This window comes from Trichosurus vulpecula, chromosome 8, assembly GCF_011100635.1.
Source record: "Trichosurus vulpecula isolate mTriVul1 chromosome 8, mTriVul1.pri, whole genome shotgun sequence".
NCBI lineage: Eukaryota > Metazoa > Chordata > Mammalia > Diprotodontia > Phalangeridae > Trichosurus > Trichosurus vulpecula.
Genome location: NC_050580.1, coordinates 53,811,532 through 53,834,390, shown reverse-complemented (window position 1 = coordinate 53,834,390; position 22,859 = coordinate 53,811,532). Strand labels below are relative to the sequence as shown.

Genomic DNA, 22,859 nt, shown 5'->3' with positions numbered 1-22,859 from the left:
TGATTTTTCCTATCATGTCCTACTTTCTATCATCTCCTTTAGTAGATAATACACCTCTTGAGGACAGGGACTGTATCATTTCCCATCTTTCTATCCCAGCATATTAGTACTGTGCACATAGTGGTCACTTAATATAAATGCCTGTTGAATTAAATTGCAATGAAAGGTACAGATCTATAACTTTCTGAGAACAAGTTTTGTCAAAGGCGAGAGAAGAGTACACAAGGTGGTGAGCACTTGGAAGGGAGTGTAGAGGCATCATACCACGTAATAGGAGAAGGCTGCAGAAAAGAGAGACTGGGGGAAGTGAAGACAAGCTTTGCAATTTTATTGAGGGCTAGTCCTAGGTGTCCTGGTGTCCTTATTTTCCTGTGCCAATCTGTGACTTGGGGGAAGTAAGGTGGAAGGTAGAAGAGTCAGTGATTGTAGTGGGGAGGAGTGAGGAAGGTGGGCATGTGGGCATATGCATCAGGGACACAGGTGGCATAAATGACTACATAAATGGAAAGCTAGATGGACTGGACAAGGTTAAAAGTGGGAGATGGATTTAATACTTCTCCTAACACTGTGTGGACTAGTACACTCACAGAGTTAACATTATGCTAAGGCAGGGCTCAGTGGGACCTTTATAGATGGGTAAGAATTTGTCAGGGACCTTTCATACATCAAAAGGACTCTGAGGTGCGGGCGCCATTTTGTGAAACTTAGTTTCTCTCAAGTAGTCCTCTAACCTTTGCTTGAAGACCTCTAGGGAGGGGAAATTCCACCACCTCCTGAAGCAGTTTATTTCACTTTGGGAGAATATTAATTATTAGGAAGTTTCTCCCTTTACTGAACTGGAGACAACTTCTCTACTTCCAGTCTCTACTTCTAGTCATTGGACCTCTTCTTCCCTCTTGGGTGGAGCAGAGCAAATATACTCTGTGTTCTATAAGACATCCATTCAGATAGTTGAAGACAACTAATCAGCCTCCCTAAGATCTCTTTTCCAGATTAAACACCCCAGCTCTTTCAACCAATCTTAGGGTCTGATCTTGAGGTTCCTCACCATCGTGGTTGCCTTCCTCTGTACTTTTGAAAGTATGGCACCCACAGTTGATCAGATTCCTCTGGGTGTGCTCTAACTGGGGCAGAGTACAGTGGGACTATCACGCCTCCCTCTGTGAACATTATTCCTTTCTCAATGCAGTCCAAAATGGGTTATTAGCTTTTTGAGTTGCCATGTCAACCTATTGACTCGCAGTGAGTTACATTCCACTAAACCCCTCTGGGGCCCTTTTCACCTAAACTGTTGTCTGGCTCCATCTTCCCCATTCTGAATTTGTGAAGGGTGACTTTTTGAGCCCAAATATGTCCTATCTTTATCCCTATTAAATCTCATCTTATTTAGAAGAGGCCCATCATTATATCCTGTCGAGATCTTTCTGGCTCCTAATTCTGTCCTAATTTTGGATCCCAATTCTGTCGGCCAATGTGTCAGCCATCCCTCCCAGCTTTGTGTCATTCAGGTATTTGATAAACATGGTAAGGTTTCCAGCCTCTTTTCAGTCATCACTTCAGACTGCTGCCTTTATAGCAACCACTGGTTTTATGGACTCAGGGACTGTTGGATCCTGCCTCTGAAACATCTCTTGTTTCCATGCCCTTCCCTCTCCTCACATAGCCACCATTCAGATTTAGGCACTTGACCCCTCTCCTCAGCCTATCACAATAGCCGGCTAATTGGCCACCTGGGCACCAGGCTCTCCCCTCTCCAATCTACCCTCCACACAGCCACCCAAACCAAGCCACCAAATTAAAACTCCTTCTGGTACATAAAATCCTCCACAGGCTGGCTCCAGGAGCCTGCTTTCCCAGCTTTATCAGACATAACCTCGCTTCATGCACTCTCTAGACTGGTCAAACTGACCTCCTTGTCTTTCCTCATATATAACACTGGATCTCCCATGTCTGTGCCTTTCTTTGCACAGACTATCTGTCCCCAAGGCCTAGAGTGCACACCCTGATCACCTCTACCCCCTAGAATCCCTGGCTTCTCTCAAAGCCCAGCTTACCCCAACTCTCAGTTGCTGGTGCATCTCCTGTCCTTGAAGCTACCTCCTATTCACTTTGCATAGATTTTGTATATGGCCACTGGGGTGCATGTTGTTCCCCCAAAGAGAGTGGGAGCAGGACTATTTGGTTTGGGACTGTATCTCCAGTGCTTAGCACAGGGACTGGCACATAGTAGGTGCTGAAGAAATAATTACCACCTCACAAGTCACTCACTCTTTTGCCTTCTTGCCATGCTGACACTAAACCAAGGCCATGGGGAGGAGGAGTGTGAGGAGAAGAAGGGAGAGGAGAGGAGGAGGAATAGAAGCAGCAGCAGTAGCAGTAGGAGTAGTAGTAGTAGAGAAGGAGGAGAGGAAGAAGTTTTAAAAAATTTTGATAACTGTATTTCAACATAATTGTTGAACATAATCTATGTTCTATTTTGTGAATTTAATAACATGATTCTGGGAAAGCATCCATAGGCTTTACCAGACACTGCTCAAAGTGTCCATGACCCTAAACCATTTTAAGCACTCTGCTCTAGTGCTTTCAGGTTTGCAAAGCACTCAATGTGAGCCAGGGATCGGCCTGTGCTTGGAGTAGAGTGGGCTGCAGGACTCTGCGAACTCCCTTCACTAAGGAAGGTCAGGACTTTCTTTGTACCTTAATAGATTTAGAATTGCCTACAGCACCGATTTAGATTTGCCTAGAGTTACCCAGGGTCACACAGTCAGGGTGTGTAAGGGCAGAGGGAGGATTTTGATCCCCGGTCTTCTGGATTTGTTGGCCAGCTCTCTCTAGCCATTGGCTGGCATTGCTTCTCCTGATTGGGGCTGTCTCAGAAGCCCTCCCTGCCCAAGCAGGTTCTGAAAAAGCCCAAAAGGAATCAGATTCAGGCCAGAGAGGTAGCAGTGAATCAGGCAAGAATGACTCCTCTGGAAAGCCACTAGGAGCAATTAAGATCCATATTCCTATCTGTAGCTATAAGCAGGTAGGTTATATATGACACATACACATGCATGTGTATAACCACCATCATATTAAACTTATATGTGATATGTACCATGCATGCATATGTGCACTTGTACATATATAGATATGTATACATATATGTGTATGTATACACACATTTGTGTGCATGCATAAATGTATGTGCGTATGTATGTACAATGTATGTATATATGTGTGTATACCTGTCTGCACGTAAATCCCAAGTGAAAGAACAGTAAGTTACAAAACCCAATGAGAGACATGCCTGATTTAAGTTTTAGCTCTTCCCAAATTCTCTAGACATTATCTAGTCCCTCAAAGGGCAGAGGGCGGTATGCCCACTCAAAAGGGGGTGGTACCAAAGGGTCTGGGGAGGGGAGGGGATGGTGTAGGGCAGAGGAGCCAATGAGAGGAGAGAGCCAGAACCTGTGATAAAGTAACTGAGCTCAGCGTTGAGTCCCACATCATTGTCTGTGCAGTTCAGCCAGACCACTCGGAAATCCCGGGGGATGTCCTCCAGTAGGGAGACGTTATACACGGCTGGGAAGAAGGTAGGGGTCTCATCGTTCACATCCAGTACTGGAGAGAAGACACAGAGAGAAGACAGGGGTTTGTTTTATGGCACAGCTTTCTACAGGAATTTTGTACTAATGAGGCCTCAGAAATAGTCATGGGGAACTATTTCCAGTCCCTCTTCCTACCAATGTCACCATCTGGCTGAACAGTCCATTGGCATCGGGCCAGACGGTGAGGACTTGAATTGGTTGTTTCACTGATGCTGGCTGACCCAATGTTCCTGGTAGCCCAGCTAGATAGTGATGGGGGATGTGGGGATGCTGAAGCATGCTGGACCCTGATTCAACATGAGAAAAACATCACAGGATACTAATTTTATAAAAGACAATCCTAAGACACAGAGAGGTTGGGTGATATACCCAAGGTCACACGGCTGTCAACTGAATGCTAATTAATATGATGACATCAGAGTTATCCCTCTCATTGTCAACAAGATTGGGACCCTCTCTGTGGGTCGCTGAAGGATCTGTAGTAGGAAGGCCTAGTTTTTATTTTCCTTGAGTTAAAGATTATCTGCAAAGCATCTTTAAGAACCCAGTAGGATTCTGCCATCCATTAACTCCCCAAGCCCCTTTTCTAGAGCTCTATGACATGTTTCTCCTTTGAGGTAGAAACAGTCTTGGGGATCCTCTTATCAAAACTGCTTGACTCACCAATAAAAGGCACACATGTCACAGATACAGGGGGAGGCACAATGAAACTTCCCCAGTGACTATTCTTAGGCCCTAGGACCCTGCTTCCCCACTCAATTCCCTTGCTGATGTCTGGGCAGAGTGGGGCAAGCTCCTTTGGTTAGTCCAAGGATTCCACTCCTTTTCAGCTCCTGTACACCTTGGCATTCAGTGAACCTTGTGCAGACCAACTATTCAGTATGAAAAGAAATAAATTCTAGAGTTTACCGAGCATATACTCATAAGAACTAATATGGATTAAATGATTTTAATAGGCTAGCATTATTTTTTCCCCCAAATTTTATCAAATATGAATATTTACCAAATTTCCTTGTACCTCTTCATAAAATTTTTTACTCCCTAGGGGATATACATACTATAGGGTGGGTAACCAAGCAAATTCCCATGATGCCAGGTCCCTAGGGGGTGGGCAGGTCCCAGAGAGAGGCAGGGTGGACTTGGGGCTTAGCAGCTAACTAGTTCAGCTTCCCTTGACCCCAGAGGGACCATGAACCATGTGCCCAGAGGCTGAAGAGAGGTGAAGGGCTCTATTTGCCTTTTTCTAGAGCTGAGAGCTATAGCACTGATATAAAGCCTTGGAGACTGACAGTGGATGAGGCATCTAGAGATGAGTCTGAAAGGACCCTGGGAAAGGTATGCCGCTTGCACCAAAAGCCTGCTTTCTTGACCCCCTTCCAATCCGAATGGACAGTGTTGTCTTGGCTCACCTCGGATGGTGAGCGTACTGGTGGAGCTCTTCGTGGGAGTGCCGGCATCACTAGCCACCACCCGAAGGTAGTATTCTGCGATTCGTTCTCGATCCAGCTCTGTGGTGGTAGTCACCACACCACTGCTGCTGTTGATAACAAAGTCCATGCGGGGCATGCCCACCTGCATGCGGTATGTCACTAGACCATTCAAGCCTTCATCCAGGTCGATGGCCACCACCTGGTAAGAAGAACAGCTGTACATCAGAGCATGTCCCCCAGGATCAGGGCCTCTGCCACCCAGAGGTCACTGATGCTTCCTCTGGATTTTATGGCCCCTCCATCTATACTCAAATGAAGACTTTTGGTTCCTTCCCAATCTTGACTCCTAGATCTTAATATTCCCTGATTCAGACCCAACTCCAGTCAAGCTAACTAACTCCAGCAGGTAAGAAAGCAATACTGTCATTTAATTCCCGGACACACTCTCTCCAGGGCTTTCTTTAGTTTGTGAACATCACTGACTTGGGGGGGACTGCCTGTTAATAGTGAAGGGATTAGAGAGAGGTAGCACCTCCCCCTACCCCATGCAATATAAAGAAAGTGGGCAATACAAAGCCTTTTTTTTTTTTAAACAAATGCACATCTTGTTGAGGCCACACATTTCCTCTCTCCAGGGTACTTATTTTGTGATGTGATTCAATTTGAGTTGATTCAAGCAATATTTCTCACTCTATGCAAGGCACAACACCTTGAGGAGGGAGAGGAAGCACCAACGACTTGGTGGTGGTGACTGAGTGGGGGAGAAGTTGGAGGGGGTCAAATGGAAGGTGATGCCTGGATGGAACCTAAAGGAAGATAAAGAACCTGAGGGGAGGGGAGTTTGCTCCAGGAAAGGGGTACAGAAGGTAGGGACAGAGATGGAGGAGAAACACTGAGTCTGGGGAGCAGATAGTCATCCCGTGTGGCTGGGTCTGATAAAGTTGTATCTTCACTAGAGTCTGATGCCTCCCTCTGGGGAGTGGAAGGTGACCCTATGTGGATTGTCAGAGACTAAGGCAGCTATTGAACACAGGCTTCTACTGCCCTGGTAACACTTTGAGGGTGGCCTTGTGGCAGACTGTGGCAGGTTTGGAGACATGCTTAGCTAAGTGGGGTGAGGCTCATGATCAGGCAATGATTCTTTTGGCCAAAGACTTCTACTAAGGATTGCAATCTGTGTTGGTGGAGGGAGAACCACCTCAATGAAATACTAGATGTTTTTAGGTGAAGTAGGTCAAATCGCATACGGTCCTTTGAAGCCTCAAAGTCTCAGCTGGTCCGTAACATGGGGCAGGGGAAGGCAATTTTCTTCTGCTTTTTAAGAAAATTTTAAAATAACATTTGTTCTTTTTAATTGTAATTATGAACTTGACAAACATCAACAAACATCAGCATTTCTATATCCAAAGGAGTAAAGAAAAGAGGACTATACATGAAACCATAAATCTCTATTACATACAGCTTACATCTTTTCTTTTTTAAACTATAGGCAGGTAGGTTATGTGGTAGATAGAATGCTGGACTTGGAATCAGGAAGACCTGAGTGTGAATCTTGCTTGAGATACTTACTAGTCATGTGACCTGAGCAAGGCTTGGTTTCCTCATCTATGAAATCGGGAGAATAATACCGCCCACCTCCCAGGGTTAATTTGAGGATAAAATAACATGTAAAGTGCTATACATTATTATTTAAAGTATATATTAAATTTAAACCAAGCGGTTTCAACACTGTCCTGCTTATCTCTGTCCACTTCTGAATGTCCAGAGCCCAGTGCAGAAGGACACACAAATGCACCATCCAGGCTCTGTTTGGCAGCTGCCATCATCTCTGCCTCATCTCTGGCAGCCCCTGGCTGTCCCCAAGGTCCTCATGTCCAGTTTCAGGCAGCACCTTTTCCATGAGACAGATTGGGACTTAAAATATGGTTTTTATGGATATTGAAGGGGAAGGAAGAGAGGACTTTTGGGAAGGATTTGTACCCACTTGTACTGAAGAAAATGTTTTTGATAAATGCCAAGGGATCCAGAATATTTAGTTCCCCCAGATTCCCCGTGCATCTCAGCTAACTGAGCTTGGCTCTTCTCTATTACTTTTGTACTCATTTGCATCCGATAGCTTCTCTCCCATAAGGCTGTAAGCTCCCTGAGGATCATCGGTCTTAGAGGCCATGCAGGTCAAATCAGACCTAAAATTGCAATCTTAAGCACTTCTTGGATTTTTTTTTCTGCTGCTTTAAGTCTCTCCAATTTATCTGTGGGCTCCACAGGGATGGACGCTGCACCCGCAGGTCTTCTGTTTACCCTATAGCACAAGGCTGAAAAGCAGAGCCTTAATCAGTGCTTGTTGGGGAGCCGGATTGATTACTCATGACAGGGTGAGAGAGGGAGAGACTGTGAGAGGGAGTGTCAAGGAGGAAGGAGGACTCGTTCTGGGAACTGGAGCGCTTCCTGGGGATGGGAGACTCACGTGGTAGACAGAGGTCCCCGCGAGGGTGCCTTCCAGCACCTCAGCGATGGCAGGCAGGTTCTGGAAGGTGGGGTCATTGTCATTCAGGTCCAATAGATTCACGAACACCGTGGCACTGCTGGTGGCTCTCAGTGGGGGCCTGCCGCCTAAAGGAAAGGAGGGAGAGGGGAAATGGAGCGAGAGAAAGGGGAAAGAGAAGGAGAAAGAAAGAAATGGCAATAAATGGCAGCTGGTGACACAGTAGATATGGAGTGCTGGAACTGGAATCAAGAAGACTTGAGTTCAAATCTGGCCTCAGACGCTCACTAGTTACGTGACCCTAGGTAAGTCACCTAACCTCTATTTGTCTCAGTTTCTTCAGCTGTAAAAGTGGGGCAATAACAGCCCCTACCTCTCAGGATAGTTGTGAGGGTCTAATGAGGTAATATTCATAAAGTGCTAGCTCTTTATATAGTATATAGTAGGCACTTAAAAAATGCTGGTTTCCTTTCCTTCCCTCTCCCCGCCCCCCATTTTTCAGTGGTTCCTTGAGCAGGGATGTCAAAGGTGGCTCTTAGATAAGCCAGAGCAGGTACAAAGCCCCGGGCCCTTCCCCTCCTTCCTGAATACCTCTCCAGCTATGTCCAGGGGTCCCCTGGGTGAAAAGAGTAGAAGAAGCTAGAAGGGGAGACCACAACAAGGTTCCCACCTACTCTAATGACTGACAGGGTAAAGAGTCCTGGGCAGAGCAAATCCAGGGACCCATGACTCTCAATGTGAGGTGTCCCAAGCCTAGGACTGGTCAAGGTACAATGGCAGCTTTAGGAGAGCAGGGCAGGCTATGGGGGGAAAGGGGTAAGCGGGGCTCCTTACAGTCAGTGACGGAGATGATGATTTTGCGCATGAGTTCTGCCTCTTCGGGGTCAGGGTTCTCACGGTCCAGCATGACGTTGGTGGTTCTGATCTTGCCCGTGGTGCTGTTGATACTGTAGAACTTGTTGGGAGGGTAAATGCTGTATACCAGAGTACCATTCTCAGCCAGGTCAGGATCCACGGCCACCACCTAGGAGAGGAGCCAAGGATCATGACACCCACATGGTGGGTAAGAGAGAGGTGGTCTGGGTTTGGGAATTCATTAAGCTGCTTCCATGGCATTGTATCATAGGGGGCAGAGACCTGGCCCCTTTCTCATTCTTCCAAGACCTCTCCCCATCCCAGGACCAGAAGAAGCTTCATTGGGTCAGAAGGGACAAGGAGACTCCCCCTACCAATATGGGTCAGCACCTCTCTGTGACCTGTAGTAGTAGAGATACGGGCCAGATAGAAGACACAGAATGGAAAGGAGAGAGGATGTGGAGTCATGTTAGCACCCTGGCTCTTCTACTTGCTATCTGCATGACCTTGAGTGGGTCACTTCCTTTCTTCTGGGTCTTAGTTTCCTCACATAGGGGGACTGGACTAAGTGACATCTAAGGGGTCTTCCTGTTCCAAACCCCATGGTCCTACAAATGGGACAACAAAACCAGTAGCATTTTGGATGACGCACCAGGTGGGGGGGGTCGGGTTGCAGGATGAGCATCTTAGAAGCTGGGAGAACATGAAAGGGCAGGGCTTTAGGAAGGGGGGAGCCCAGGGCCTCGGCCTTGGCTAAAGGTCAGGGACCAGGGATTTTCTCTTCATAGAAACATCCAGATTCCCCCCCCCCCAGTGAATCTAGTGTTTGTATTTTCTTACTCTGCTAGACTATAAGCTCCAAGAGGGCAGGGGCTACATCTTATGTAGACTTTGCATCTTCTTTAACCCTTGGCCTGGTATTACTAAATTTTTGATCGATGAGTGAATACATTTGAGAGTGTTTGCCTTGTGTATACTAGACTTCATAGACCTTGGCTTCGAAAATAGAAAAGTTATAATCTTTTCAGGGCTGACTGTGTCATGTTATGAGGGTTACGTAAGGGGGAAGAAGGATGTAGGCTGGTTTAATAACCAGATTTCCAAAAATATGACAAACTTTTCAGCTTAATCTGCTCTGTTAATATTTTCTTCACCATTTTCTTAAGTCTGGAGAGTAACAAAACGAGAAATCAAATCCTGACTTGTCATGCTTTCAAATTTCTGAGGTGCAAATGCTCACAATGACCATTTAACAACTGGCTCTCCAAAACTATGTCAAACTTTTCAGTTTAATCGGCATTGTTAATGTTTTCTCTATAATTTTCTTTAGCACTCTAGACAATCAGTAAAACAAGAAACCAAACCCTGATTTGTAGCATTTTCCAATTTCTGAGTTTCAAATGCTCACAATGAACATTTAACAATCATCTCTTAAGAAGGAGACAGTAGGAGGTGTCTTGAGCCACCTGGATATGAACATATTGATAGGACCTAGGGGAAGATGAAGAAAGAACCTATTCTGTGGTCCTCAGGAAGTAACAATTTATTGACATCTTACACAATCTGTCCCAAAGGCTGCCTCCTGCTCAGTGTATGTGAAAAAAGGCCGAACTACTGTGTGTTAATACAAAATAGTGGAAAAAATCTTGACTCTAGAGTCAGAGGACCTGGGTTCAAATCCTGCTGCACATACTTGCTACCTGTGTGACCTTGGAAAAGTCACTTAACCTCTGTGGGCCTCAGTTTGCTCGTTGTAAAAATCACCAAGGTGATTTCCTCTTACTCTAAATCTAGGTTGCTATAATTCTTGCTGAATTGGGGGGCTGGAGCCCAGGTGTCCTGAGGGTCACAGGACATTTTCGAGATGTTTATTTTACTCTGGAGCCTGTCCCCCTAATCACCGCCAACATTTTCCTTTTCTCTTGGGGGATATCCTATCAGCAGGACCATTTGGATAAGAATCAGCCCTTTGAGCCTTCGGGTCTTCCTGCTGCTTTCCTACAGACAAGATTCTATCTCATCTCGGTGACACAACAATTATGTCTATAGACACCAATTGTGATGTCAAAAGGAGGCAGTGGTATGACATTCTAGGGGGGTCAAGGGGTAAGGACTGTACGTGGGAGGCTTGGGTCCCAAGGTCCAGGTCATAAACAGTCTGGGGGAGAGTAGTTACTGCATGGAGGAGTGAGGGGAGAGGAAGTCGGGCCCATGTCTACCTGCTCCTTCTGTTCTCTGGCCCCACAAGTGGGCAGGGGCAAGGGGGAGGTCTTTGGGACTGATGGCTCCCTTCATCTTTTTGGGTCCCAGCCTCCTTTGTGCCCCTCAAAAGGAAAATGCCCAAGACTTTTCTTTCTCCCCTCAGGAACTACCACCAGTGGTGTCCACTCCTTGACCAATTGGTTCCCATCCCCTCCTCACTCTCATTTTCTCCCCACCATTCACAGAGGCCCCTACCTCAACCAGGTACCAGGGATTTATCAACAGAATTTCTCCTTTGTCTGTCTTTTACAAGGTACTCTGCTTTAAGGCCTCTCTCAGCTGATTTAGCTGAGGTTCAGAAGTGGAAGCAATTTGGCTGAAGCCAAATAGAACTGGTTCTAGAAGCCAGGGGTTCTGGATCTCATCCAGGCAGAGAGGTGGAGCCCCTGGGCTAATGCAGGCAGCGATGCCCTCCTTCACTTCACCCCTCGCTTTTTTAGAGGCTGTGGCAGCTTCAGAACTCTAGAACAATCACTGTCCAGGGTGGGATGGCCTAAGTCCCAGAGGCCAAGCCCAGGATAGCCCCATCTTTAACTCCAGGACACTCTGGGATCGGCTCCTCTGTGTTATTTGATGTGGGACTTTTTTCTGCATTGGCAGCAGAATCTATTTCCTCCCTCCACCTAATCCCCTTGCAGAGGTGTCTCTGGGGCCATCAGACCAGAACAGACAGATGGGCTGCTGAAATTCCTCCAGCTCCCATCTGCCCGAAGTACAGGCCAACCTGGGAGCTCTAGAGTCAGATGTGGGAGAGGGACAGAGGGGGAGCTGGGAAACTGAAGGAGGGGCCAGGTGAAGGTGCGGCCTGTAAGTTGATGCTGCAGAGATCCCTGACTTCCTGCCAAGGGGAGGCCTCTCCAGTTGTACTGGCACCAAACTCATTCCTATCTCATCTCTATCCTTGGTGGAGGATGGCTGGACTGCTCAGCGGATGGTCCCTGGGGCCTGAAACTCTGGATTCTCATCTGGGCTCTACCCTGTTCATGTGTGGGAAAAACTGGCAGGTCATTCACTCTCTTTGGGCCTTTTTCCCCTTATAAAAAAGGGGGCCAGCTAGCCAGTTTGACAATAGGGGAGATGGTGTGTGTCCTTGAGCTCAAGGCTGATGATTCAGGGTGTCAATAATTATTGCTTAGATAATAAGGTGGTAATTAATTTTCTGTATACAACTTTCCCCCAAACAAAACAAAACAAAAAAATACCTAGAGGTAGCCAGGTGGCATAGTGGACAGAGCTCTGGGCCTGGAGTCAGGGAGACCTGAGTTCAAATCCAGGCTCAGATACTTACTAGTTGTGTGACCTTGGGCAAGTCATTTAACCTCTCTCTGTTTCAGAGATGGGGATAATAATAGCACCTACCTCCCAGGGTTGCTGTGAGGGTCAAATGCAATAATTATAAAGCGCTGAGCATAGTTCCAGTCACATAGTAGGTGCTTAATAAATACTTATTCCCTTTACTTCCCATCTCCTCCTCCCCTCCTAGCTCCTGGGGAAAAAGAAAAAACCCAAAACCTTTGTAAAAATATGCATAGTCAAGCAAAATAAATTCCCATGTTGGCCATGTTCAAAAGGTGTCTGTCTCTGTCTATCCTCTGAACCCATGCCCTCCCCTTCTGTGGGCAAGGGTCCTCTGGAATCGTGTTTGGTGATTGTGTTCCACAGCTCTAAATAAAAAAAGGGAAACTCCTCTTCTGCTATCTCCTTCCGATCATTTGCCTGTTTAGGGCATGGGAAGGACAGCTGTTATTCTCCCCATTTTATTAATGGGAAGAGTAAGGCCCAGAGAGTCAAGTGAATTGATTTACTTTGGGCCAGATGGCAAATCATTGGCTGGGGCTAGATAGAGCTAGAACCCAGATTTTCTAACTTCCAGGCCATTCATCACCCACAGTAATGCCTTGCCCTTCCCTCCTTCACATCGATTATATGTCCCCAGAGAGGCTCTGTCCACACACTGGTGCAGTGCTGGGGGCACACCCTCCCCCTACTATGAGCAATGATTCTGATGGCCACTTGGACTCTCTATGTAGTCCAGGGCACTGGGGTGGGGGGGCATGGCCCCTCACCACCTCTCCTGCCACCTCTCTTCCTTTCAGTTAGATCATTTTGTGGATTCTCACCACTTTCCCCTCATTTATTTCCCATTTCACGCCCGTCATTTTTCTCCTGGCCTGACGGGGAATAATTCTCTCCCTCTCCCCTCTTTTATTTTGCTGGAGGGCTTTGAAAGGTTCTAAATCAATGAGAATCAGAGAGGTCCTTGAAGGAGGTTGCAGGAGAGGGGAGGAAAAGTTGGCCCCAAATCTCAGTCACAGTATAGGAATTCATCAGCACACACAGCTGTGTGTGCACACACACATACACATACAGACACAGACACACACACACAAAGACAGCACATGCATGTACGCACAGAGGCACATACAAATGCACAAGCTTATAGTATACACACGTAAGCATATACACAATGCAAGCACATGTGTGAAAAGCAAACAGTGAATAGGTGTGTGGGCACACAAATATACCCAACATCTTTAAAAATGAATGGGTACTGTCCAAGGTACTTATACACTATTTCGCTACTAGGTATGCCAGGTGAGTTCTGTGACATCAGCCGGTTCTGGTGCCCCATGTGAAGTCCAAGAATGCCAAGGGCACCTCTAGTGAGAAGTCTTGGGGAAGACCTGATGTGGCTGGGTCACTCTTGCAGCCACTGGCATGACCCTGCATCTAGGTTGAGAGGGGATTTATGGCAAATAGCTTTGGGGCAGGGATGGGGCCAGGTAGGCACTATACCTTGGGGCAGAAACTTTATCTTCTGTATACTACTAATAGCCCAGCAGAGTAACTCAGGGAAGGAGTCACTTGATCCTCTTCCCTCTTCCTCAACCTTCCCCCACATCTGACCAGATGTCAAGTCCTGGTGACTCTACCTCCAGAACCTCTCTCCTCTCCATTCATCCTTTCTGGTCCTATCACTACTACTCCTAATTCAAGTACTTCTTTTTTTTTATCTAAGCTATAGCAACAGATTCTTTCTGGTCTTCCTGTCAACAGTGTTTCCTTTTCCAATCCAGCCTTCACATCACTGCCCTTATAAACTCTCTAATGTACTGCTTTGATTACACCACTCCTTTGTTCTGAAACCCTCAAGGACTCCCCCATAGGCTGCCAAATCAAATACAAACTACACATCCTGGCATCCAAGGACCTTCCCAATCTGGCTCTAACTTATCTTTCCAGCTTTATCTCACAGTATGTCCCCTCTTGGGGGACACACTGGATTATTGACCCATCTATCACCTCTGTGTTTTTGTTCTTGCTCTACCTTAGGACTGGAATTGGTTCCATTTCTCCCAACTTACCGTGGTAACATCAGAATCTGGAGGTGTCATCTCCACTAGGTTGATGTGATAAGGAGCATCCTTCCAGGTGGGGTGGTTGTCATTAATGTCCAAGAGAGTGATGTTCACCTGCAAAGTCGAGAGGGAGAACATGGGATAGGCCATTCTCCCAGGGGTGACCTCCTGGGACAAATCTCTATGCAGCCATTCTCCTCCTTAACATTCAGTGTTCTGAGGATTATTTCTCAGGTGGAGATACTAACTACAGCCAGGTCCTGATTGGCTGCTGTCCTTCATTCTCAAAGAGTACCAAAATGACATCCACTATATTGAGGTCTGCCCACCTATGGCTGATCAGACCAATATGAGCTCGGAAGGCTCTACCACAGGTTGGGAATCAGTCATCCACATGAACATTTGGAGACCCAGGTCTCAATTAGTGCAAATACAAAGTCCCCCAATGTGGTGGTGTGTATTCCAACTCACACTGTTCAGAAAGTTATAAATGTGGTAAATTGGTTCTAGTCCAATAGAAATAGACCTGTGAAATTGGGACCTCACCCTACTTTTTTCAGTTTGTCATCATTATCATTTCATTCTCTTGTTCAATTGAGTTCACATTGAAACAGTTCAGACACATAGCACTAATCCTGCTATTCTTATTCTTTCATATCGAATGTTCAGTATTTCATGCAGTAATGACCATGACATAAAGGGATAAAATTAGCACTTTTTGTAAGTGAATAAAAGGATTGGGGTGTAAGCTTCTCTTCTGTACACTCACTGCAAGCATCTTCAGGGAACCCGGGGACCTTATGCTGTGATGTGATGATACTGTGCCTCACCCTGCTTCTATCTGATTTTGATTCCATTCCATGTAGGCTGGAGGTTAAATATTATTCTTAAATTTTTATGGCTCAGTGTTGATATCCAGGCAGCTTGTGGGTAACAGTTCTGTTTGTGATCATGGCATGGTTCCAGTACAGTTTTTGTTATTATAATTATAACAATTATTATTACCCAGGATTTCCTGACAGTACCATTCAATGGTCTTCCAGAATGCCACTTTCCCTTCAGAGGAGCCATTTCTGCATCATTTTCATCTGCTTAATGGTTAATTTCTCTGTAGTTATTCCAAAGCTGCTACAATAAGGTTTGAATTGGGGTAGAGTTGGGGAAAGGGTCTTTGGAGGGGACCTCTTCCCTAGGAGGCTTTGACAAAAGGGAGGGCAGATTCCTAGTACCAGGGGATCATAGACTTAGAACTGAGAGGGAACTTCGAGATCAGTTCTAGATTAATGCCATCATCTGACAGATGAAGAAACAACGATGACTCAGTTGTGATGTCACTAAGAGATGAACAAAGTGACCTCTGGAAAACCCATCCTCCTGAAGCCCAGGGATTCTTTTTTTCTTCCTAAATTCTTTAGTCCTGGACAGGCAGAGAGCAAAGTAAGGGTGCCAGGGGAGTGATTTCTGAGCCAGTGTTGGCTAGTGAGAAAGAGGTGTTGTATGTGTGTGTATGCATGTGCGTGCATGTATATGTGCATGTGTGTGTGTCTCTGTGTGTATACATACACAGGGATGTGCATCAACATCCCTTGAGCTTCTTGGCTGAGTTTCAATCCAAGCAATTTCCTCGCTCTCTTGCTGCCCTGGTAAATTATTTACAGGGCTCCAAATTCCTATTAGTGAGGGGCCTCTGGGTGTAGCACCTACTTAGTGAGGAGACCTCTGGATCTACTATAATCCCTCCAAGTGCCAGCGTCATGGGGCATCCACCTCAGTCACTCTGACAGGCAGGGGAAGGGTACACAGTAGCGGGTGGATGATGGTGGTGCTAAGGAGGGGTGCATGTGAAAATGAGCCTGAAATCTATGAGAGAGCAAGGAACAATACTAACCAATGAGGAATTGGACAGAATCAGTAGCAAAAAGGATGCATGTGTATGTGGGAAGGAAGAAGATGATGGACAATAGACTGATGGGCATACAAAAGCAGAGGGAAAATCCTAGAGAAGAATAAAGAGGTCAGGGGTTGTGGGTGGGCAGTGATGCTTAGTTTGGGTGCAGAGAGGCAATGGGGGAGGGAGCTGAGGTGAACTGCAGAGGTCCTGCTTGATTTTTGGGGTGGTGTCTTGTGTCTAACACCCACAGAAGCTGTCATGTTAACATTGGAAGGGCACTAGCCTAGGAGTCAGGAAGCTTGGATTGTTGGTCTAGGTCTATCTCTGCTATGGCAGACACTTACTAAATGTTGATTTACTATTGATTATTTAGGTCCCATTGATTGGGACACAGTTTTGTCTTTTATAAACTGGGTGGTTGGAACGAAAGATCTCAAAAGATGATCCTTTCTAGACCAAATATTCTATTATTCTTGTCAACAGCAGAAGGCAAGGAGATGAGGTAAGACTAAAAGAAGCACACTGTGCTTAGCACATAGTAGGTTGCTGTTTTGGTCAAAGGCAAGGAGAGCTGTTCCCTCAGGGCTCCAATGGGAAGGAGCTGGGATGGGGAATAGAGGAAGACAAAGGGAGAACATGATTGTGGTTAGGGTAACATGAGCCAGGGGGCCCTGAAACTGCCTCTGGAATCATAGACAAGGGAAGGGCAGTTCTCTTTTCTAATAACACCCTTCTCTAAAGTGACACTTTAGAAACTGGAACATGGAGCTTCTGGATCTCTGATTAGGGCCCTAATCAGAGTGTGTCCCTAACAGCTCTTGAGGTAGCTTTGGGGATGTTCTGTTCTGCCAAAGTAGCCCCTGGTCCTGCCTCCTGCAATCAGAGCTAAAGTACACTTTAGAGAAGGGCCAGGGGGCACCCTCCCAGCTCAGAACAGGGAGGAGGGGCAGGATTGGGCTCTACACAAACTTTGCTCCTTCCTATCCAGAGATGAATGGAATCAGTCTCAGTGAAGGCTTAGAGCTCTGGGGCTACAGGACACTGTTTGGGGGAATTTGGGGCTTTGGACCAGGTCTCTGGGTGAATTATTTTGTATTTGCTTTATGTATATAATATATGTGTGTATGTGTATATATGTATGCATATATGCATATATACACATACACATATGTATATACATGTGCATGTGTATGTATGTATGCATGTATGTATTTGTGCTGACTTGTTTGCGTACATGTTGTTTCCTCTCAGGAGATTTTAAACTTCTTTGAGGGCAGGGACTGCTTTGCTTTTGTTTTTTTTGTATTCCCCAGAACCTGGCACTTGAAGGGCACCATGCTTGCTGAATGGAATAGAATTGAATTGAACACCGCCATCTCTGCCCATCAAAGGGCTGTGTACCAGGGGGCTTGTGTCCTGGAGAGGTGAGATTTGTGGATTACCTGAATGGCACCATAACCACCTGACAAGGGCTCTGGCATCTTTTTCTTTGAAGGTAGCCCAGCTCTGCACCACCAGAGGCTGCTCCCCTCTCTTTCCTGCTCTCTTAAATAGTGCCAAGGAACCAGAGACTCAGAGTAGAAAGGGACCCCAGAGGTTTCCTAATTCAGGTGTGTCAATCTCAAACGGAAAACAAAAGCAATAAACTACATAAGGATCCCTGTGGGTCACATCTGACTCACAAAACCACATATTAGCATTATTTATGTTCTCTTGTGTTTCCATTTACTGTGTTAAATATTTCTCAATTACATTTTAATCTCATTCAGTCTGAACTAGAGGAGTCTCAGGCCATGGCCCTGGGTTCGACATCTCTGATCCAGCCAATCTGACCAGTTCTTTCCCAAGGCAGGACTCCTTCCAACATCATTCATGCACATAGATCTCAGATCAAGAATTCAGAGATTTTAGAGGTCATCCAGTCCAGAATAGGAAACTGAGGCCTGTAGAAAATAAGCTGCATAATTGGGGGTCCCTGGTAGAAGTGAGATTTCACAGGAAAACTTACCAATTCATGTGACAACTCACGGCCCAACATTTTTCCTCATTTCTACCTGAAACCCGCCTCCTTGCACTGGCCCTAATTCTACACTCTTGAAGAGCAATGGACCCTACTCTATATCAAGGTCCAGGGAAACAAGTCAGAGGACATGGGTTCAGAGCCCACCTCTGATGCATTGCCTAGGTGACCACAGGTAAGTCAATTAACTTCTCTTGGTCTCAGTTCCCTCTTCTGTGAAATAAGCGCATTGGGCTGGATGGCCTCTGCGGTCCTTTCTAGGTTTACATTCCTCTTTCTGCTTCCTCTTTCATACTACAACTAGTCAACCAGCATTTATTGAGTACCTATTATGTTCCAGGAGCTATGCTAGGTGCTGGGGGTACCAAGAATGAAATATCGCCTTCTCTCAAGAAGCTTATATTCCAATGGGCACAGGACCTTTAGATATTTGAAGATGCCCATCATGAGCCTCCTAAGAGTTCCCTTTTCTAGGCTAAACACCCTCAGTTCTACCAACCATCTGTTCAAGTTGGATGCCCTCTTTAGGAGAGAGATCCACCGATGTGGTTAGAATGGCAAACCCCCCTCTGCCTTGCCCTTCTGTGGCTGGGGACCCACTTGGTTTCCCTCTTGCCAGATGCCCACTCTTTCCACAGCATTTTTTGCGGGGGAGGGAGGAATTGTGGAGGACTCTGGGCAGTAAAGAAATGGGGGAGGGATCTGTACTTCATCCTTGACTCACTAGGAAAGTTCAAGGTCAGTGGATCTGGTAAAATGGTATCACATTTTCATCAAATGGTTGCATGCATATTTGCATGCATGTGTGTACACACATGCACATGTATATAAAATTCTATATTGTCAGCCCTCAAGGCTCTTCAGGATTCTGCCTCCTGTCAACAGGCAAATATTCCTGATGGGACTATTGCATCCTGTTCTTGGCTGGAGGTAATACAAGGAAGGGCCCCTGGCATATTGTTGCTTTCCACCGTCCAACTCATAACCAGATTCTCCATGGATTTTGCATCTCTTGGGAGGAAATGCCTTTCCATTCCCTTCCATGGAAAACTGTTTCATAGCCCACTTCTAACATTTTGTCTTTCTTATGTGGATCTGGTATTTCTCTTAGTGAAAAAGAAAGACTCTTTGCTGTCCCCAGCTGAGAATGGGGGAGGAACTCTCTTGGTCCATCCCTTCTGAATGGGAGAACTCCAGTAATGACCCAGGTTCTCTTTAATCATCCCATCAATTCCCCTGTTTCTCCTCTGATTTTCAGAAAGAGATAGCCAGAGTTTGGTTTAAGTGGCAGTTCCAAGCTTTTGGGCAAGCCTGGGGGGAAAGCTGTCAAGGCAGAAATCAGAGGGAGGGACGGGAAGGATGAGGAGCTCACAGTGGCAATTCCGGTCTTCTGGTTATGGCCGACACCTCCATCCACTGCCCGCACAATGAGGATGTACTCTGATTTGGTTTCTCGATCCAGCAGGGACGTAGTTGTGATTTCACCTAAGGGAGAGAGGAAGGGGTGAGACCGAGTGCTCTTTGCCCTACCTCTCAGGCCATGGAATAAGGATCTCTATGACTCATCCCAGTTCCCATGCATGAGGAAGATCTGGAATCAAAATCTAAATTACATCCTTAAGGGGCCAATAGGAAACACAAAGGCAGGTAAGATTATCTGGGAGGGGGAAGAACTAAAGCATCTTTTCTCCATCTTGGGTGTGAGCCAGGGCTCTGAGGCTGGGCAATATGATCCCTTAGTAAGGAGGAAGAAAACGCCCCTTGGTACAATGGAAAGAGTTGGATTATGAGAAAGGAGAGCTAGACTTCGGATCCCATTTAGTCATTATTTGAACTGAGACAAAGCAGCATCTCTGTTCATATCTCCATGAAATTACATAAAGTCACACAAATCATCATGGAATCACTTATCTGGAGCCAAGTGGGACCTCAGAAGTTCAGGGGTTCTTAAACAGTCTGGGGTTCTTAACCTGGGGTCCATGGATCCCCTAACCGAGCTGTGGATAGATTTTGGGGGGTCTGTGAACTTGAATAGGAAAAGAAATATATTTTTATTTTTACTAACCTCTAATTGAAATTTAGCATTCCCTTCCATTACAAATGCCAGCAACAGACCGCAGTAGTATTAGCAGTTTTTGTCGTTTTGTCACCAATAGAAACCGCAGCTATTTTCATATCATACTATAGTTGTTGCAGATATCCCAAAATATCTCTGACGCTCATCATCACTTTGAAATTCCTCTAGCTATTAGACCTGCTGCTAGATGTATTACTATATCTCAAAAAATTTTTTTGGTAACTACTTCAACATAATTGGTTTCCTTTATATTACTCTGTATTTTATTTTATGCATTTAAAAAGATTGTTTTGAGAAGGGGCTTATAGGCTTCACCCATTAGACTGCAGGCACCTTGAGAATAGAACCTGTCTTTTGCCTTTGTATCCCCAGAATTTACTGTCTGGCATAAAATAGGTGCTTAATAAATGCTTGTTGACTTGGCCAGAATGCCAAAGGTAACCATGAAATAAAAAAAGTTAAGAATCCTTGATTTAGATTAGATCCTCATTTTATAAATGAGGAAACTGAGATCCAAAGAGGCTGTGTCTTATCTAAGGTCACACAGGTAGCAAGTATTAGAGAGAGGATTGAACTCAGGTCCTCTTATTTCAGGGCTAGTACTCATTTCATTATACCATGCTTTAACATTTCCCCCATTTCTAAAGTTCTATATTGGCTGCTGAGGGCTTTGAGACACTCAGAAGAAAGCCACTAGGTTAATATTAGAGATGAATGAGTTCACTCTTCTCCCCCTTCCTAAGGTACTCCTTTGACCGCTAAATTGGGGACCAGTATCAGGGGCTGGCCATGATGGAAAGGCCAAGCAGGGAAGCTTGGCAAAGGGTTGAGCCACAGAGATGTGTTCCATGGGTTGGGGTGGTGTCGATTAATTGGCAGGGCGAGGAAGAAATTAATCTCTAAAAAGTTTTAAATATGAACTTGTCGGCATGATGGATAGCTTCTCCTGTCTGAGAAATTAGATCCAATTAAGGCCACCTTTACGGAGCAGGCTGGCTAATTTGACCAAGGAGCTTGGAGGAAAGTGCTCACATGTCTGGAGCTAAAGGAGAGATGTCAAAGCAGAAAGAAAATGCCCATATCATCATTAATACCCCCTAGGGCTAAACTAGACTCCTTGTGTGGGGGAGAGAGGAGGAGGAGAGGCTGGGGAGAGGTTAATAGATCTATCTCCCTTTCTCTGAGCAGATGAGTATCTCTCTAACCCTTCCTTAATGTTCATTATTATAAATCCTGCTGAGATGTGCCCATGGTCAGTGGAGACATCTATAATGAGGGTAAAAACCATACCCATTGTATAGAGTTGGACAGTGAGACCCAGGCTGGTGGAGGTATTTTGACTTCTGATTTTCCTCTCCTATCAATTTTCAGCTATAGCTGGTGAAGGGAACCCCAGGTGGGAAGGGATCAGTTTACTCAGCTGACCCTGGTGTTGCTCTCTCAGTTTTTTTTAGCTCATTTACCCAAGCTCCAAGGACTCTAGAGAGGGAACAGAAGAGGGCTGCTGCCACCCCACCCCCAAGTCCAGCCCTAATGGTGATGACTCAATATCTCACCTGCTTTAAGGAACTGTAGGATGAAGAGGGAGTTGGCTGGGGAGAGGATGGTGCAATACAGCGGATTAGCATTTTGTAGAATGGGAAGTGAAAGTTCAGAGGCCTAGGTGATTTGTTCAAGGCCACAGAGCTAAAAACTATGAAAACTGAGATTGAAACCCAAGTCCCTTGAACACTGATTATTGCTTTTTCTCCTAAGGAACATGCTGTAAATTTTGGTAAATCAAACCACACTTTGGAGAACTTGCAATTTCACGGGATCTTATGGTGAATCCTTTTGTAAAATGAATCACTCTGTGGTAAAGTGAATTGGTTCTTAATTTAGCTCTTTAAATGTGGTAGAGTGAATTAGTCCTTAATTTATATTTTTAAAGTTTTCAATTTATATTTTCCCACTTGGGAAATGGCTGATATTTTCAAAGCTCCTATGCAGCTTGTTATTGTCATTGCCTATCTTGTTAACACCAAATATTCTCCTGATGTTGCTGCCCAACTTTGAATGATGGAATATCACGATGTCTGAAGACCCCCAATTACAGATAGCCCAAAGGATACCTTTGGCTTCAGCATGTTACAGATGACGACTCCTGTGAAGGCAGTAGCATGAAAGAGAGTCTCAGGGGTGTATGTGGCCCAGAAAGGAGGTGAGGAGATCATGTATTGGGAATCAGAAAAAAAGATGGGAACAGCTTAAGAGGTACATTGGTACCCACTGAGAAATTAAAAGATGGAGGCCTCCAGAGCATTGGAGCAATCCTTTCTGGAAGATTTATAATAGCCAGCATTTATATAGTCCTTTAGGATTTGAAAAGTGTTTTTATCCCTTCAACAACCCTGGGAACATAGGGGCTATTATTAGCCCCATTTTGCAGATGAGAAAACTGAGGCTAAGAGAGTTTAAGTGGCTTGCGTAGGATCATACAGCTACTAAGTGTCTGAGGTCAGAATTGTACTCAGGTCTTCTTGACTCCAGGTCCAGCACTCTGTTCACTGAACCATCAGCGGTTCCAACTTATAGGAAGACATGAATAATAAGTACATAGTAAGAGGAAGCATGGAAGATCTTTTACTTACATTGGTAGGGGTTATACATACCTAAATGAAGTCATGGACCCATCAAAGAATTGGGTCTTTTATATTTTGGGTTTGGGTTTTCACATATCAGGTTTGTTTAAAATGAAACCCACTTTATCATATTTCTTGCCTTCTCAATGGGTGAGGGAGGGGCTGGAAGGAAGGAGAGAATTTAGAACTGAAGATAAAAATACAATTAAAAAAAATCCAATCCCACTTATACTAGAGTTTGAAGGTACCTTGAGTACTCAGTCAATTCC

General features: G+C 45.4%; 1 protein-coding gene across 2 annotated transcripts in view; it reads right to left on the bottom strand.

The window, feature by feature from the left end:
- Positions 1-22,859, bottom strand: part of CDH23 (cadherin related 23) — a 552,108-nt gene that overhangs the window by 153,960 nt on the left and 375,289 nt on the right. For both annotated transcript variants that reach the window (XM_036735220.1, XM_036735219.1), the window contains exons 19-24: positions 19,265-19,377; positions 13,988-14,095; positions 8,340-8,529; positions 7,488-7,633; positions 5,000-5,219; positions 3,451-3,603 (exon numbers count right to left, since the gene is read on the bottom strand). In XM_036735220.1, coding sequence (XP_036591115.1) covers positions 3,451-3,603; positions 5,000-5,219; positions 7,488-7,633; positions 8,340-8,529; positions 13,988-14,095; positions 19,265-19,377 — 930 coding nt within the window. The remainder of the gene's footprint in view (positions 1-3,450; positions 3,604-4,999; positions 5,220-7,487; positions 7,634-8,339; positions 8,530-13,987; positions 14,096-19,264; positions 19,378-22,859) is intronic.